The 18,641-nt window shown below is 42.7% G+C and overlaps 1 protein-coding gene across 2 annotated transcripts in view; it reads right to left on the reverse strand.

Annotated features, from left to right (window-relative positions):
* The window catches only part of TNFSF8 (TNF superfamily member 8), a 35,598-nt gene extending 23,730 nt beyond the window's left edge, over positions 1-11,868 (reverse strand). For both annotated transcript variants that reach the window (XM_049637278.1, XM_049637270.1), the window contains exons 1-2: positions 11,209-11,868; positions 1,339-1,381 (exon numbers count right to left, since the gene is read on the reverse strand). In XM_049637278.1, coding sequence (XP_049493235.1) covers positions 1,339-1,381; positions 11,209-11,403 — 238 coding nt within the window. In that variant the 5' untranslated portion in view covers positions 11,404-11,868. The remainder of the gene's footprint in view (positions 1-1,338; positions 1,382-11,208) is intronic.
* Positions 11,869-18,641: the final 6,773 nt, after the last annotated feature.

An 18,641-nucleotide genomic window follows, 5' to 3' on the forward strand; every position in this document is an offset into this window, starting at 1 on the left:
GTTTTTTTTTTTTTTGGCAAGGCTCCATGAGAGCATGCATTACATGTTCTGATGCCAAAGCCTGTGCTGTTTCCGTAACAGGGTCCCAAACTCTGGTCTGTGGGTCAAATCCAGTCTAGCACCTCATTCTGTAAATAAAGTTTTATGGCCCCACAGCTCTCTGCTCATTTGTACAGTCTATGGCTGCTTCTGCACTACAGAGGCAATAGGTGAGTTGTGGTCACTTGCGAAGTAATTCCAGCCAAGGTTAACTTATTGTTGACAAAGCTATAATTATTAGTCTTCCTTGAAAGGTCCAGAATGCTTGTCTGTTTGGGGCACTTGCTTCTATTGTCTAAATTTCTCTGTGACAGATAGAAGGAAGGGCATGACTGAGGCATCCTAAACCAAACTCCTAGTGGGATGGTGTTGGGATTTGGGGCTGTGTTCACACACTTGTGTTCTCTCGTCCCACGGATGCTCTGGTGTCTCTAGCTGGGTGCCTATGTTGTCCCACCCTTTCTCTTTTACCTTTTTTTCTGATCTGTCTGGTTATCCAGCTGTAGTTACTGTCTAGGCTCTAGAGTTTACAGAACTGAGATGGGTTCATGTTCTGGGGTGGATAAAACATTGGATGAAAGATGAGGACATCGGGGTTCTGGGTTTGGCTCCAAATGACCTTGGATATGACACTTCACTGGGTCTTACTTTTCCTCTTCTGTGCAAGCAAAATGTTTGCCTGATGATCTCAAAGCTTTTCATCCTCAATGTTAAGCTAACTCTGGGACTCATAGAGACAATGCATTGATTAGTGACTTCAATGATAGGAAACATATGGGGTGAGGAGAAAGTCTATTTTTACAATCCTACCTTCATTATGCATTTTGGCTACTACCAGTTATTTAATGATTACTATATGCCAGTAGCCACCACAAGCAATTTATGGATGAGATCTGATTGGCTTCTCTAATACTTTCATGAGGTAGATATTATTATTCCCATTTTATAGATGAAAAGCTAAGGTTCCCAGTGAGATGTAGAGCCAAGATCCATACCCACACTTGTCTGACTCCAGATATCAAGCTCTTAACACAACACTGCTTTGCATTCCTATCCATGTCCACGTGATAGTCTAGGTCACTGGTAGAACTTTCATTAGTGGGAGAGCTGTAGGCACCAGACTGCCAAACAGAGGCTGCTAGGATGAATCCAGATGCACCAGCTCAGATCTGAGCAGCCTCCACCTTTGCCTCCACCCACTTTTCTGTTGGGCAATATTATGATGCTCCTGGTTGTTACTCCACTATGATGTCACATGGATGATTCACTACATATTTACTCCTAATTCCAAGGTCTTACCTCCTTTAAGGGGGAATTTTCCAGGTGGGTTGGGAATGGAATCCTGGAAGAGAAGAAAGAAAAAGAGAGGCAGTGTGAGATTGTCATTCAATGGAAAGAACTTATCTTTTTCTTTTCCGTTCTGGTCCTCAAAGTGCTGTGCAATTTAGAATTTGTGTTCCACTTGACTCTTGAGTTAAAAAAAATTAATTCACAGGCCTAATTTACATTGAAAACTCACCCATTTGCTTGATAGCTTGCCTACTAGAAATGCAAGGTGAGGCCAAGGTTTACTGTCCACATTTCACAGGTGAGGAAGTCGGGGCTGAGCAGGGTAAAATGAAAAGTTTATGGCAGGTCGGGATCTAGAATCTGTAACTCATCACCCTGTCCAGGGCTTTTGTTTTCACCTCTGCATTTGATATTTTCCCCCCTTTGGTCAACAAAAGAACAAGCAAGTCTAATGTATAAATACATGTGGGTTTTTTTCCGTATTTGATTCATCAAATAGTGAAAGTATGCTGTAAACATACTTTGGAAGGTACATCTCTATATTTCCTGTGGTTGGAAATTCTGAATTAATTGAATGTTTATATGCCAAGCATTGTGATGATACCATAAATAATTAAATTGGTTCCCTGCTCTCATGACTTTATTATAAATTTATACATGATTATAATATCCAAATATTTATAATGATAGAACAAAGCAAACACATAGGAATATTATATATTTATAAATTCACATTATATTTTGGATTATTTATTGTATAATAAACATAAATATATACATAAATATTTATACAGGTAAGTAAAAGGTTGATAGAAGCAGGTTGTGTTCTGAAGGAGGGGTCCTCCAACCTGAGGGAATGGAGGGAATGATAGGGAGTTCTTGTTGGGGTGCTCTGAGCAAGCAGAGAACAGAACCAGAGGGGCAAAATTTTTCACCCCTAATAAATTCCTTAGAGACTGACATTCCCACCCTAGGCTCTCTCCCCGCCCCTCTCACCCATGGAGCCACACCTCAGGTGTCTTGCCAAGAAGGTATAAGGTATCTTATTTCTCTTTTGAACTGTCAGGGTGGGGGTCTCCTGTAGTGCACTGGACTGAAATATTAATACAGAAGCGTGACATTGACATGGGTGGAAATAACTCCCCAACCTTGTCCAGAGCAAGAAGTTAGCAGCTGTGCACATCTTACTTCCTTAGTGTTCTATCTGAACAACTAGGACTATCTGGAGTTTCCCTTTTATTCCATCATTTCCCTGGAGGTGCTGTCCTTTGCCTTCCACTGATGGCTCATTTTCTGATAAATGGATCTCTTCTCCATTCCAAGTGGGTTGTAGTGAGTGGAGGAAGACTCCTGAAGGCAAAGCCCTGGCATAGCCCTTATTTGGAGACGGCAGAAGTCAGTGTAAACTTTTGGGCTTCAGCTTTTCAGGGCGAAGGAAGTGAACTTGGCTTGGAATAGCCTTCCTTCTCGGCTCTAATAGTCTATTATTTTAGTGTTTTAGTTGAAAGCTCTTAACCTAAGTAACAATAGTACATTTGTGGTCTCTCATAAATTATGCGTGCAGTTCATAGGAAAACCTGACATCACAAAATTCCCCTCTGTTGCCTCTTCAAGGTTGCAAATAACATTTCGAAATCTAATGAACAGCCAATTTACTACCAAGCATGTTCATCAATTAGTGTGATGTGCAAATGCACAAAGAAGAACATCTACACTGAAATGCAATGCTAAGATAGTTGAATTTCTTGGCCATCCAGGAAAGTATCCAGGGACAGTGAGAGAAGGCTGGCATAGTAGAACCATTGGGGCCATTTCCAGACTCTACGAGTAGTCCGGGAAATACCAGAGAGTCATACATTCAGCACATGTTGAATGAACACCTGATCTGGTGTGTGCCAGGAACTACGTTAGTCACTTGAAGACATCCTGTGGATTTTATGGCTTAGTCATTAAAGCAGTCACTTAAAATATCCAAATAAATATATAATTGAACTGCAAGTTGAGGCAAGGGCTGTGAAGGAAGAGTGTTTCAAGATAACCCTTCTCAAACTGTAATGAGTATGCGAATCACCTGGAGAGCTGGTTAAAATGCAGATTCTGATACAGTGGGTTTAGCTGTAGTCTGTAGTTCTGACAAACTCCCAGGTGATGCTGAGGCTCCTGATCCACAGAACACACTTCACATACATAACAAGGTTGTAAGAGATAATATCTGGGGGGAGGACCTCATTCATATGAGGGTCAGAGGAGGCCTCTGTCTGTCATTTGAAGGCTTTCTGGTTTCCTAACTTTATGCAGGAGAATGTCAAAAATAGCACATCTTTGTATAAGAAAGAATCTTGTTGCTTAAACCTTCACCCGGGGCCGAGGGCATCCAAGACAGAAGTATGATTATTCCTATTTTGGAGAGCTCCTGGGATGAGGTCTCTATAGCTCTCCTGGCTGCCCATGGTAGAAAATATCAGAGAAGCAGAGCCAGAAGCGAACCCAGACATCTTTCAGTCCATCAAGTTAATTTAATAAAACAAGAAATTGAAATACTCATGAATCAGAGGCAGATCTTGGGTTGAAATTTTCTGGTGTTCTTTCCACTGCCCCGAGAGAGATGCTAGCTTCAGAAGCTAAGGATGGAGATGCTCATTCTCCCCTACACTCCCCTCCCTTTAGCAATCCTTGCCGTAGAACGGCAAGGTGTAAAGAGATGGTGACTTTTATAATTTGCTGAGAGTTGTTTATGCCCTTGGCATGATCTAGTGCTGTCCATCAACTCCTCTTTGGCAAAGATGACTCTCAGTCCTAGAATTCTCTCCCAAATCTTGTCTGGTGTTCTGGGTCCTGGCTGGAGAAATGTGGCCCATCTTGCCCAGCGACTTGCCTTTCAGGTCAATAGCACATAGGCTGGACATAGACATAAGCTAATGGACCCTCCCAGGCAGTCATTCTCAGCTCCATTGAGTAGCTCAGGAAACTTTATTTCCATGGTTACCAACCAGTTACACTTCTTTCACTGTACTTCTTTCTTTGTTTCTTTTAATGTTTATTTATTTTTGAAGGAGAGAGAGACAGAGCGTGAGCAGGGGGGGGCGGAGCAGAGAGAGAGGGAGACACAGAATCCGAAGCAGGCTCCAGGCTCTGAGCTGTCATCACAGAGCCCAATGCAGGGCTCAAACCCACAAGCTGTGAGATCATGAGCTGAGCCAAAATCGGACGCTCAACTGACTGAGCCACCCAGGCACCCCTCTTTCATTGTACTTCTTTAGTTTCAGACTCCAGGTATCTGATTAGTATTTCCAACAATGTTTCTGTGGATGGAGGGAAGAACGGTCATGTTTAATCTGCTTGTCCCCAGGTGAAATGACCCAATCTCAATCATGTTCCCTGCCTATGACTCTTTTTCCTTGTTTCCTTTTATTATTGTGATTAGAGGGCTAATCACCCTTTCCTTTACTGGGTTGTTGCAGACACAATAAGACACTGTATAAAAAAAATGTTGGCAAGTACTCGAAAATGATAGCTATTTTGGATCTTTTGATCCTGATGATGTGCTTAATTTGCCCCAATACCTTGAAAGGCTCATTTCTTTCATGAATAATGCTGCACAGAGGTAGGCAGATACCAAATGTGCTTTTGATTAAAGATGTCCTCTCTGATTAAAAATGGCCCAAGGCAACTAATGTTTGGAATATGCTGGGGAGATTCCATATCCCCTTCTTTACTGGCCTCACATTGTCTTGTAAGATGGGCCCTGGAGATTTTTTTTCAGGAATGTCTCCTTTACTTTCAAGCTAGCATGAGTAAGCACTTCATGAAGGTGTTTGGTCCTCCAGGGCTAATGCTTTCCATGTGTTTTTTCATTTGGTCTTTACCCAAGAGTTAGTGATTGATGAAGACTTAGAGAAGTGACTTAATGATTTCGGAAGGTTCTACAAATGGTGAATAGCAAGGAAAAGAGTCAAATCAAGTGTGTTGACTCGGAAGGCAATGCTCTTTAATACCATACTATGCTGCCTTTCTAGAATAGGACAGGATGAAGCCAGGGCAGCAAATTCTCCTGAGAGTCAATGAGAAAGTAGATGGAGGTCACGGAAAGTCCTCAGGAGAAAGACAATTTTGGGAGGCAGTGTTTGTTTTGGTATGGGTAGTATAAGTGGGAACTGGACCAGAGTGGCTTAAAGCAGTGTTTTTTGCCTGAGGGATCTTGTTAAAATGCTGACTCTGGTTCTGGGATGGACCCTTAGGTTTTTCATTTTTAATAAGCTTTTAGATGATGCCAGTGCTCCTGGGCTGTGGACCACACTTTGAGTAGCAAGGGCTTAAAGACATTACTCAACAGGCAATCAGAACACCTGAGGTCTTCCTTCCCCAAGGAATGGAGAATGGCCATGGGAAGCTGGGCTCATACCTGGGTTTAGGAAATCTTCCTTGTCTGCTGATGGACGTAACATCCTACTCTCTTATCTACTTCTATCCATGCTTCTTGCCAGCTACCTCTTTTTCCTGCTGTTCTCCTGTGCAGTGTGGGCTGACTTCTGTTCTGGCCCTGCCACTCCTCTCCTGAAACCTGGGCTTGCCTTCCTCTGGGCTGTGCCTCTGCTCATTCTTTTGCCTCACCTGGAAAGCCCTGCCCCAGCTCCACCTGCCACCATCCTTCCAGTGGAGAGCTCTTGTTTACTGAAGAATGCCAGTTAATAAATACGGAAAGAATGATAAAATTAGGCAACCATCATTCTTCAACCCTCAGTGCATTCCCTGATTTAGACAAGGATCATCAAGGAATGCCCAAACTGCTGAGTGAAAGATATTTATAGGTCTTTAAAGTATTACCTCATAGATTACTTATTAATAAGAAGGAAAAAGGTGTTCACCAGTGGTCACCACCTTAAGGAATTAAACATCATCACCAATAATGGGACAACTTAACGTGCCTCTAGGCATGCCACAATAAGAAGTATGTAACACTGCCTACAAACTATTGTTTATTGTACTAAAGTTTAATCTGAATGTAATTATGGCAAACACTAAGAAAAATCTGAAACTTGGCCAATTCTACAAGCTTACTGGCCTGGACCCTTTGAAAAAGTCAATGTCCTGAGAAACAAACAACAAAGCGCAGGGGGGATTGCTACATGATTGCTTCTCAAACTCTAGTGTGCATATGAGTTTGTTAAAAAGCAGGTTTTGATTTAGTTGGTTTAGAATGGGGCCTGAGATTCTGCATTTCCAACAAGCAGGATCACCTGCTTGTTTAAGGGATCACCCTTTAAACAGCAATGTTCTAGAGTGAAAAAAACATAACCAAATGTGGTGTGTGACCTGAGTATGGATTTAGGATCCCCAAACAAAACAAGGCACAACTGCTGTAAAAGATATTTTTGGACAAGGGTGGGGCATTGATATACGGACTGTGCATTATTATTAGATGGTATCTCTAAGTTGACATTGACTCTCTTGGCTGTGATAATGGCATTGCAGTTAGGAGGAGATGGGTGCCGAGACATGTGCAGGTAAAAGGCTACACTGTCTGCACCTTACTGTCATACATCTAAAAAGAGCACAAATAGGGCAAAATGTTAACATGGCCAATTTAGGTGAAAGGTTATATGGGTGTTAAAGAGGTTCAGCTTCCGTTCTAGCTCTTCTGCAAGCCACGCCCTCATCCCAAGCAGAAACGCTTCCTCTCCTTCTATCTATGGTCTTCTGTGCCACTCTGCCCTGAACTCAAGCTCTTGGGTGTTTGGGCCTCACTTAGAGAACTCCAAGGAAACCAGGGTCCTGCCCTGTCCACTTGGGTCCTCCCCTACCCAACCCTAGCACAGGGCTTGCCCCTTAGAAGATTTCCAGTGGACTTTTTTTAATTGACAAATTGAATGCATTGGAGAGAGTATCAGGGGTAGAGAGAAGCATCATGGATCATTTCAACTCATCCCTATATTGTATCTGAACTTAAATGAAACAAAAAAACCGTACCACTGCCACCAGTAATCACTACTCCTAACCAGATGCTCAGTCCACTCTTGGTGGGCAGGTAGAGTGGTTTTGGGAGGATACATTAAAAAAAAAAAAAGAAAAGAAAATAAATGGGGCACCTGGGTGGCTCAGTCTGTTAAGCACCCATCTTCAGCTCAGGTCATGATCTCGCAGTTTATGAGTTTGAGACCCACGTTGGGCTCTGTGCTGACAGCTCAGAGCTTGGAGCCTGCTTCTGATTCTGTGTCTCCTTCTCTCTCTGCCCCTCCTCCCACTTGTGCACATGCTCTCTCTCTCTCTCTCTTTCTCTCTCAAAAATAAATAAAAACATTTTTAAAAATTTTAAAAAAGTATCTTTACTTATAAAGGGAAAGGAGGCAGCTACTTTCTCTCCTTTCTAGAAAGGGTCTCCTTAAAAACCTGAAGATCCTGACCCCTTGTTCTAACCTTTAGAATGTAAATAAATCACTTCAGGGACTGGATAAGTCCAGTCTCCAGGTTTATAGAGATAGCCCTTAGATTGAAGACTTCAGAACCTTTTGAAATGACACCTCTGTCAACCTTGCAGCCTATCTTATATAACCTTTTGTCTCTGGAGGAGATAAGATCAATTGTATTGTTTTTTTTTTTCATTTGCTTTGCTATATAAATTGTGTAACAGTTCATCCTGAGGTATGCATGTACTCTGTTGTGTTTACTTAATAATGAATCAGTTTTCAGGGCACCTAGGTGGCTCAGTCAATTAAGCATCCAACTTCAGCTCAGCTCATGATCTCATGGTCTGTGAGTTCGAGCTCCATGTCGGGGTCTGTGCTGACAGCTCAGAGCCTGGAGCCTGGTTCAGATTCTGTCTCTCTCTCTCTTTCTCTCTCTCTCTCTGTCTCTGCATCTCTCCCACTCACACTCTGTCTCTCAAAAATGAATAAATGTTAAAAAAAAATTTTTAAAGCAGTTTTCTGTCTTCCCATATGGATGTCAATAGGTGTCTCCTTGTTGGTAGGACTTTTACTTCCTCAAGAGTATATTGGTACAATATCTTTTGAGGCTGACTGACAATATCTATTGAAGTGGAAAATACACATTCTATTCTCATCACTAGGAATTTATCCCACAGATATCCTTGCAGACGTGCACAGTGGGTAACACTTCTGGAGAAAAACATTAAGTGTCCTTCACTAGACACAGATAAAATAGATTATGAAGTAGTCATACAATAGAATACTATGTGACTCTCCCAAAGAATGAGACAGACTTTCATGTATTGGCATGGAATGATCTCCAGATAGACTGTCAAGTCAGTAAAACAAAGTGCAAAATCATGAGTCTACTATAATGACATGTGCATTTACAGATGCATGTATTTTTGAAAAGACATGGAAGAGTCTGTTAATGGTGATGATCTCATGAAAGAGGGATTGGTGGTTGGGTGGGAAGGGTGTGAGTGAGTTTTAATTTCTTTTCCATTATGTACTGTTTACTTTTCTTAAGCCATAGGAATATAATATTTTAAAATAAATATACTGGCCTAAAGATAGATTAAGAAAAGCCACCACAGGGACTTTAAAGACATTAGTAGATGGTACATTGCATAAGCAACACAAGGGAAACCATTTTCATGGTACTCCATCACTGCCCCCATCCATCCTCACACAGAGTGCTACATAGCCATCAACCCATTCCATTTTTTGATAATTGGGATATGAGTTTAAGTTTCTTGGGTCTCTCCCATTGATTTCTTTACCAGAGGTCTCTGTTAGAATCTCTCTGTTTATCTAAGTTCTACCTTTCGTAAAATCAGCCTGCATTCCCTCTTCCTACAAGAAGCCTTACTTGATAACTCAAGGGGATAACTTTTTCTAGCTCTTGCAATAGTTAATGCCTGAATAATTTATTGAAAATGATATGTGCAAAACATTTAACACTTAATGTCACAATTAGTCTTGCAAGCCTTAGCTTTTAAGCAAGTAACTGACATCTCCCAGGCTACAAAACTACAGCACACCAAACCATACAAATAAGATTGTGAAGTGAATCTTTTCACATCCTAATGTGAGGAGTTAAGTCAAGGAAATGGATGCACAAGAAAATAAAGCTCCCAAGGGAAAAGCAGGAGCAAAGTTTCTTAGTGCTTTTGTGGCTGGCTGTATTGGCAAAGAGAATGCTGTTCTCATTAAACAATCAAGCGCAGTCTTGATGTTATCACTTTCTCAGGATGGCTTAGTTAAGACCTGTCTCCTTTCTGTTCCTGATTTTCCACATACACAAAAATGGGGCAGAAAGATCCACTCTAGTTCCTTCCTAGAAAGAATGGATTTGAATAAGGACCCTTCTAGAACTCTCTCCATCTTTATATATCACCATCACCTCCAATACCTACCTTCCTTCCGTCTTCCCTTCCCTTCCCTTCTCTTCCCTTCCCTTCCCTTCCTTCCTTTCTCCCTCCTTACTTCCATTCATCCTTCCCTCCCTACTTTTTAACAGTTCTAGCTGCAACATTTAACTAAAAACTTCTTAAAGGCCACCTCAATTTCTTTTCTTTTCTTTTTTTTGGCCACTGCTATAAAATGATATACTTCTGGTTTACTTCAAGTTAGAATTACAGAAATTATATACCCTCTACCAAAAAAAAATGCCCTAGAATATTTTCAAGAGTGTTATTCTTTAGAAGATGTAGATGAGCCCATTCAAGGATGAGTTTCATAAATTGTATTATTTAAATCAAATGTTGGCAATTCTGTTTTCTGTCACCTTTATGGAGAGATGAGCTTCAAAGCTTCATTTAAACGTAAAAGCTGATGACATTTGAGACACAGATACCAAAATCTTTTAAAGCTTAGTTCTTTTCATCAATCTATAAGTTATGGAACATTCAGTCTAAGACAATTGAAGGAAAACCGGAACAAATTTCGCAGGACTGTAATGAAAAATGGGAGCTATGAAGGAAGGACCAGAAACAGTCCCACTTTGGCAGGGTGTGTAGAGAGATCAGGTTCTCAAATTATCAAAATTGACCTAAACTCTACTTCATTAAAAAAATTCATGAGCAACATATACCATCAATATGGTATTTTCTACAAAATGTGCAATGGCAGACTGTCTGTAAACACTGATTTCCTAAAATAAGAAGTGTCCTCCTTCATTTCTTCTGTTTTTACAACAAATCTTACCATTTCCTCCAAAGAAAGTCAATTTCTTGAGACAGTTTGCCTCTACAGTGGGTACCTATAATTGCTTGTAGTTTTAGTATTCTGAGCAGTTTCAGAGGGAACAGGTGTTAAGAACATTTCTACATTGTGTTCCTCTGCTCCGTGTTTTTTGTGACATCCTAAGTTCTTCCAAGCAGTGCTCAGGAGCGAGCTTTGTCTTGTGGGCTTTAATTAGCTCTGAGAAGCTAAGCCTGGTCTTCTGTCTTGCTCCTTCCCATATGCACCTTGGCTTCTGAAACTTAGCTCCTTGTTGAGAAAGCTCTTGGCAATGGAGGAGGCCCCAGAGATCTCTGGAACATTTGCACTGAGAATATAGAACCTTACAATCTGGTCAGAAGACCTTGAAGACATGGTAACACGTTGTGCAGATCTGTTATCAGATTTCCTTATCACTTCCTTCTTTGATACGTCTCTGGCCCAGCAAAATTTAAATCTTAATTTCTTAATGCTAATAGCTCCTCTCTCTTTTTTTGGCCCACACGAGTCCGGAAAGTTTTGAGATGATGGCTGAACACATTTTCTCTTAAAAGCCAAATTATTTCTGAGAGTTTTAAGTTCCTGTTTCTTTTCACCCTCTTTCTACATGATAGATGTACTTTTCTTTTTTTCTTCTCAACTAATTTATTACTTTATCCTCAAGGCTCTCTCTCTGGGGAAAACCGAACATAAGTCAGAAAGGAAAGGGGATGAAGAGAAATCCACTTACCTTCTTCTGAACTACCAACACCATGATGGTTGCCACAGCAAAGACGAGACACAAAGCCAGCACGGTCGTGGTGAAATAGAAGTAACCACGACTCGTGGTTCCCAAGTGGCTGGCGACGGAGCCTTCTGGCACATGCATGGCTGTGTCTTGAGAAGGGGCCACTCGGTTGAGTGCTTGCTGCAGCCGTGGGTCCATTCTTATATAGTCTTCCCACAGCACACCCTATCTCTCCTCATCTCATTCGGTTCTGGGCCCATCTCTGTTCCAAGAAGGATTCTCCCCCTGCATCCTGGATCATGTGACTTGGAAAAAAACCTTCACCGGCTGCCACACGAAGAAACTCTTCTCTGGGGGCGTGAGGCGAAAGGCGGCAGCAAGGGTAGGGGAGAGGCTCATTTTTCATTGCCAGGGATGAATTTGAGTGCAGAGAGACTGTAGCTACAGAGAAGGTGGTTGATGTCAGAGGGCGAGTAGGAAAATGACGGTTTCCCTACTCCGGGGTGTGTGTGTGTGTGTGTGTGTGTGCACAAAGCAACTTCTGTTTCATTTAGACTCAGCCACAAAACGTCTTCCTGCTTGAGAAGCTGCACATTCTCTTCAGTGAGGCCTGCAGCTCAGAAGACCTCCGCAGAAAATGTGTCTCTGCTGGGCCTCAGAGAAGCTGGAGTCCTTGGACTGGAGTATAATGACTCTAAAGGGTTCAGTTTGATCCTATCAGCTTCTCCTGAAATCTGGAAATGCTGCTAGATATCTGGGAAGAAAGGACCCATAATAGTGGAGATTTATCCAAAGGGGACAAGTCCGTGGCAGCATGAAATGTGGAGACAAGTTCAAAGAGAGCGGGAATATGGAAACACTGATCTTTTAAACAAAAATTGCTGCTGACTGGATTGGGATGTGTCAAGCTTGCATATAAACCTGGGATTGAAAAAAAAATCACAGAAAGGGGAAGGACTGGTGGTGAGGGTGGGGGTGGGGAAGTGCCCGGGTGCAGATGGTGGGGGGCGTGTTCTGGGTGCTGTGTGTGTGCGTGGCGCTGGGCGCGTGGTCTGTGCATGCCGCGCATGTGTGGTGTGCACATATGGTGTGTCGTGCACGTTGTGTGTGTGTGGTGTGTGTGGTGTGTGGCGTGTGTGTGCATGTGACTGCTACAGCTGAGCCTCTACTATCTCAGGCACAGTGCTTTTGCTAGAAGTGCTCTACACATTGCGTCACTCCGCCCTCACCTCTGCCCTCTGACGCAGCTACGATTTCCTTTTTACGGATGGGAAAACTGAGGATCAGAGAGCATGCGAACTGTCTCCACCGAAGTGGCAAATGTTGATCAGTGAGATCACCTGGGTGCAGGGCCATACTTGTATGGCCCACGCCAAAGCATTCAATCATCACTGTGCTTGAAGACAGAAAACTTGAGCCCTGGTCTCAGCCCTGCCCGCTATTGACCTTGGGTCCTTGTGCAGGTCCTATGCCCCCCCCCCACCATGCCTTGACATACACATCACATGAGATAGTCTAGTAAGGGAAATCCATGAATGGGGATAGACTTGGCAAAGGTGTTGGCCCATCCTGGTTAAACATTCCCAGTGGTCCCCTGGGGCTGAGTCTAGACTCCGGACCGCTATAATAGATTCTCTGGGGGACAGAGCTGTCACATCTGCAGTTACTAATGATCTCCATTTCAACACCCCATTTAAAATATGAATCACTGCATAGCTGGTGCCTCCAGATGTAGCTCTTTGAATACTTCATTCGGAAGTACCCAGTTCTCTGTAGCGCCCGCCCTCCCCTGCCTTTCTGCTCATTTTTGGCTGCAGTATATCTCTGAGAGCCAGCAGAAATCCCAGATCCTCATAAGGAAACGTCTTGTATCCAAAGCCCAGCTTGGATTATTACCACTGCCACAATTGAAGACTTGTGAGCAGAAAAACCCAGACGTCTGAGCATCACCTGAATTGGGTCAGGCTCTAGGGATTGGCCTGAATATTCCTCCCCCGTGAATCTATAAAATCACAGATCCTGGAGACAGAAGAGTCATCAAGAGGTAAATTATTTTCTTGGGCCAACTCGAATGGTATAAAGTATACCTATTTTGCAATTGAGGAAGCTGATGACCCCTGGGCCCCAAGTCGGGCCTGGTTTTGGGAGAAGTGGGTGCACCTGTTCATCTGGTTTGGTCACTGAGGTAGGAATGAAGCAAGCCAGTGTCCTCAGGGTGCATGCCCAGATGATCTGGTGAGACAGCTGTGTCCAGTGGTGGGCACGGGCAGCGAGCGGGTAGCGGGGGGCTCCATAACCTGCCAGGCACTGCTGAGAACAGAGCCCTCCCTTGGCTTGTCTTCAGTCTCTTTGATGAAAGTGGAAAACTTCTGATTATGGAATGAAAGCTGTAGGTGTTGAAAAATAAAAAAGCTGTGCTTGAAGTGCAGGTCTTCCTGAAGGCCCGTGGGGCTGAGAAGGGCAGCGGAAAAAAATGTTTGTCTTACAGTTACACGTTTTGCATATAGTACAATGTCCTGAGAGGGAAGGCTGACAAGGGGGAAAAAAATCATCCTTTGTTTTGACTCAGAACCTTCTGAGCAGTTGAGATTTTCAGATCCGTTTGCCTCTCCAGCAGCTTGTGAGCCCGATCTCACTGCTGTCCCCATGCCTCTCCACCACACGCAAGCTTGCAACCTTCCCTGGTTCCCACCCCGCTGGTCTCACCCCCTCTGGCTGCCCAGCTGCTCTAGACTCTAGTTGGGCCAACCTGATGGTCTCATCCGTTGTGCTGCCTGGCTTCTCTCTCCTTTCCATTTGGCCACCCAATGTACAAATGGAAAGAGCTTTCATAGAGTTTCTTGCTGAGTGACTTTCAAATCCATTCTGGAAGCTAAACTGTACAGGGAGCATAGAAATGTAAGAAAGCAGAGCTATTCTGGCTGATGCAGGGGCAACAAGACTCGGGGGGAGGGCTGGGCCCAGCATGCTCATTTACCTTTTAACAGCCTGGGGTACCTCCAGGATGGAACAAAATTTGTGAACTTGTGATTTAGCTCAAAACCCTTATTCCTCAAATCAGGAAACTGAGGCAGAGAGGTGGAGATGAGCTGAGGGGGTTCATACGGAGAGAGATAAAGTCATGTGCTTGTTCTCATCCCCTCCCTGCTAATATTCCAACCAGCTTGCCAGGCTCCTCCCCCTGCCGCTGCTTCAGATCCTTCCTGCCTCTGCCACCTGCCTCCACCTCCCAGGGAAGCCTGCCCAGGTCTCCCACTCCTGCCAACAACCTCTCTTCAGAATACTCCATGGTCCTGCCACACAACATTATATCCAATTATCTACTTGTTTTGACCTCTGCCAAGTGTGGGAACATGTGTGACTTTTGCATTTGGCATAATAAGACTCAGGGTTCTTGAGGGCAGTCTTCTCCAGATTCCTTGCCTCCCACCCTGCACTATTTGGTGTTGGACCTTTGTATGATCAACCCTCAGTCAATGCTTGTGTTGATATTGTGTTTATGGAAAGAGAAGGTTCTAGAAGTTTGGCTTATACAAAGGAATTGTGTGATGGCATATTTGTCTGTCACTTCTCAATGGTTCTGCATTTCCCTGTCCTTCTCCGGGGTTACTTGGCTGCCCATTAGCCTTTATGTTCCAGCATGGCCCCACGAGAGTCACCACCAGCCTCCTTTCAGCCTGTAGTTAGTTGCTGAGGTATGGCTGTAGCATCTGAGACTTAGTGGACAAACAGAACTAATCTCTCATCCCTTCAAGAAAGAACCGCATTTTGGAGAGATGAAGAGGAACCAGCTATAGGACTGCCCACCCTCACCCCGCCCCATCATTGTTTCCCTGTATAAAGAACTGTGAGATCTCTATCATACAGACCCAAAGTGTGGTACCTTGGCCAACACTAGTGGAATTTGGTGGTGCAGATTCTTAGGCTCCATCCTAGACCTACTCAATCAGAAACTCAGTCTGGGGTCCAGAAATCTGTTTTAACAAGTATCCCAGGGAATTGAAATTCCTGAAACCATTTGGAAATCATTGGTTTAGGAAAATAGTCTGTCTAAATTCTGGGAAGAGTCTATAAGGGATCATCGGGTCTAAGCTCTGGCCTCTGAGCAGATGGAGTCCTATCCCCATTATGCAGATGAGAAAACCAAGGCATAGAAAAGTTAGCGATCAGGGTCATGTCATTGGAGAATGTTGACATGAAGATTCATTTTTCTGTCTTTTGATTGAGTCCACTTTCTAAACTCAAATATGGCTGTAGGCTGTAAAAATACTATTGCAGACAGAAATATATTTGTAATATTTATCTAAAGTTATCTTGTGGTGATCACTGTATGTGGTAGAAAGAAATATTTTTAAAAACTATTAGTATATGTGAGAGAAGGGCAAACTCTTCCAGGGTATTTTCAAGCAATAAAACATGCAAGAAGGATCTTGTCCCATTAACTGGACAGCCCTCTGTTTTGCAGGGGTTAACATGAGTAGATTGGACGTAGGTGTTGGCCAGAGTGACACTGCACTGAGAGAATCTAGTGACTGAAGACACGGTGGATGTGGAAGGTTTAGGGTCACAGAAAACTACGGTCATGGGTCAAATCAGCCTGCTGCCTATTTTTATAAATAAAGTTTTACTGGAAAACGGTCATGCCCATTTGTTCATGCGTCCCTATAGCTGTGTTTGCATTACAATGGCAGAGTTGAATAGTTGCAACAGAGGCCTTATAGCCCACAAAATCTAAAATATTACTACTTAGCCCTTTCCTGAAAAAGTTTGCTGACCCCTGATTTAGAGTATTAAAATAAACTCAACTAAAGGCAGTATTACAAAAGAAGGGATTTGAAGAAAAGAACAGAAATGTGTTTCCTCAGACTCCTCCATAAAATCTGCACTTATGTTAATATTACTAACTCATGTTTTCATGTGAAAAGTTTCTTTCTTGGGATTCACTAATTGTAAAGCAGCTAGATACCTTCATTTGCGTGTGACCAAGTAGACTATTGGAGAGGGCACAGGAGCTGAAAGAGAGGCATGGCAGAAGAGATTTGGAAAATATGTAGACAGGCATACTTTCAGCATTGGGAATATGTGTGTGTGTTCATGCATGATATGTAATATCCATATATATGAATATATACATTACATGCACACACACATGTTATTCCTGCCCACTTCAAAAAGGTTTTGAGGCAAGTTAAATGCACAGATATATAAGAACTGAAGCCATTAAAACAAGGCTAAAGGTAGGAGCCAAGATGTAAAGTAGAGTAAAGCAAAAGGAGTAAGAGATTAAGAAACCCAGGCGGATGACAGTTTTCAGCGGTTGAGCACAACATGTATACTTCAGAGCTTCTTGGTAACCAGGGCAAAGAAGAAAACATACTGGGTTGCATAACTCTCTTTGATCGTAAAAAGCAGATGAGTTCAAAAGGAAAAATGGACCTTTTGCTGCTTGTATAGGTGCTTTGAAATATATAGCATATTCTGAAATGCCTGATGGTAATCTATGAATTTAATGCATGGCATCACAATGAATCAGGATAAGAGCCAACCTTAACAAGTGAAAATACTAGAATATTTTAAAAGAAACATAGTCTTATGATTTTCAGTGATGCAGAACTAGCAATAAACAAACACTAGGGCAGTGGAGAATTCAAGGCAAAAACAAAACAAAACAACAACAAAAAAGAACATCACTTTCCTGGCATCTAGGGGCTTCCAGGAGAGCTGAAGGACTAGAAGACTCCTAGGTTAGATGGTCCTTAAGAAATCTTTTGTCATCTAGAGAAGAGAGGAGAATCTGCATTTTTTTGCAAAGCTGGGAAAAGATATTTCCATATCAATAAAACATAGGTGAAGAGAGACAGGATGACTTATTCTACGGTGCGTCACCCATTGGGCGTTTGAGGGCACTACTATGAGCTAGGCAGTGTCCTACAGCATTGAACACCACATGTCATCCCTGACTTTGCGAGGCTTACAATCAGGAGAGTGAGATGGGCAATTAAATATATAATTACAATACAATGTAATTGATATTAACACCAGATAATTCAGGGCATTCTATGTGCATGGTGGGAAAACCCAAGCTCATCTATCATTCTCCAGGGAGGCTTCCTTGAGGTGACATATTTGATGTGTACATTAGTTTAATAAATAAATACCCGCTCAAACTGTACTAGGTCATTTCACTCCCTTCCTCTTCCAGTTTAAAATCTTGCAGCATCCATCCTTGTCTGTGGAGTCCTGGTCACGTTTTCTTGTATGGCCTCCCTGGCCCTCTCCTAAGACTCATTTTCAGGCTCTGATCCCACCAAAAGCCTAGCTCCACTCCACATACAATGTTTATTCTGAACCCCTAGCTTACTAATCTCTTCCCTGACTTGGCTTTCACGCAGGCAGCATCCTCACCACTACATCAAATGCCCTTTCTTACATCTCTTGCTCTGGCAATTCAAAATATATTTTTTGAAGTTGCTGTTCAAATATTGTCCCTTCTCTGAGCGCCCACCCCTGACTTTCAGAAAGAAATCTATCTCTCTTTGCTCCTTAGGATTTCAGAGCACACTTCTACCTCTTGTCAATAATGATGACAGTAATAGTTTTATGATTACACCCACCACCTACATTTTGTGAGCTCATATTGTGTGCCAAGCATGTTACATTCATAGTTTCACTTAATTTGCACAATTATCTCATGAGTGCTCTTATTCCCCTTTGGCAGATAAGACAACTAAGGCTTGGAGCTGCCAAATGTTTGTTCCAAGGTCATATTGATATTGAGTGATGGAGCTGGCATTCTGAGCCAGGGCTGCCTGACTACAGAACAAATTGCTATAAGCACCATGAGGCCCTATTGCCTGTATTCTAGGTAGCTACCTATAGCTCTGTCTCCCCACCTGCGCTGTAATCACTTTGAGAACACAGCATGTCCCTGGAGTAAATAAACAGCTTGCATGTGTCCACACCTAGCATGCTCCCGATAAAGGTTTAAATTGTATATTTACCTAATAAATCCAATTCAAATACCTAACACTGCGAGAAACACCATTTGTTTTAAGACTCCGTGCCATTTTCCTAAATGAAGTCTAAATATGAGCTTGTTTCAGAGAAGAGATCCCAGGCCTGATCCTTTCCCTGACGCCTCCCCTCTTGCTGCCTTCCATTCTGCAAACTCCTATCTCTTTCCCTACTCTGGTCCTTGCCCCTAAGTGTAAGGGCACACATATGTCTCAAAATAAAAGCAGATGGAACTGACACATAGATGTCTAAGGAAATTAGTATCTTCTTGGAACAGTGACTGGAATATAATTGGTGGGCAAAGAAATCAACAAACAAAAGTTATTTGGAAAAAAAGGAGAAATAGAAAGAGGGGGGTAGGGGGGAGAAAGAGAAATTTGGAAGCTTTTTAGAAGTTTAGGATCTGTTTCATTTGAAGAGAA

Source organism: Panthera uncia, chromosome D4 (assembly GCF_023721935.1).
Source record: "Panthera uncia isolate 11264 chromosome D4, Puncia_PCG_1.0, whole genome shotgun sequence".
NCBI classification, from domain to species: domain Eukaryota; kingdom Metazoa; phylum Chordata; class Mammalia; order Carnivora; family Felidae; genus Panthera; species Panthera uncia.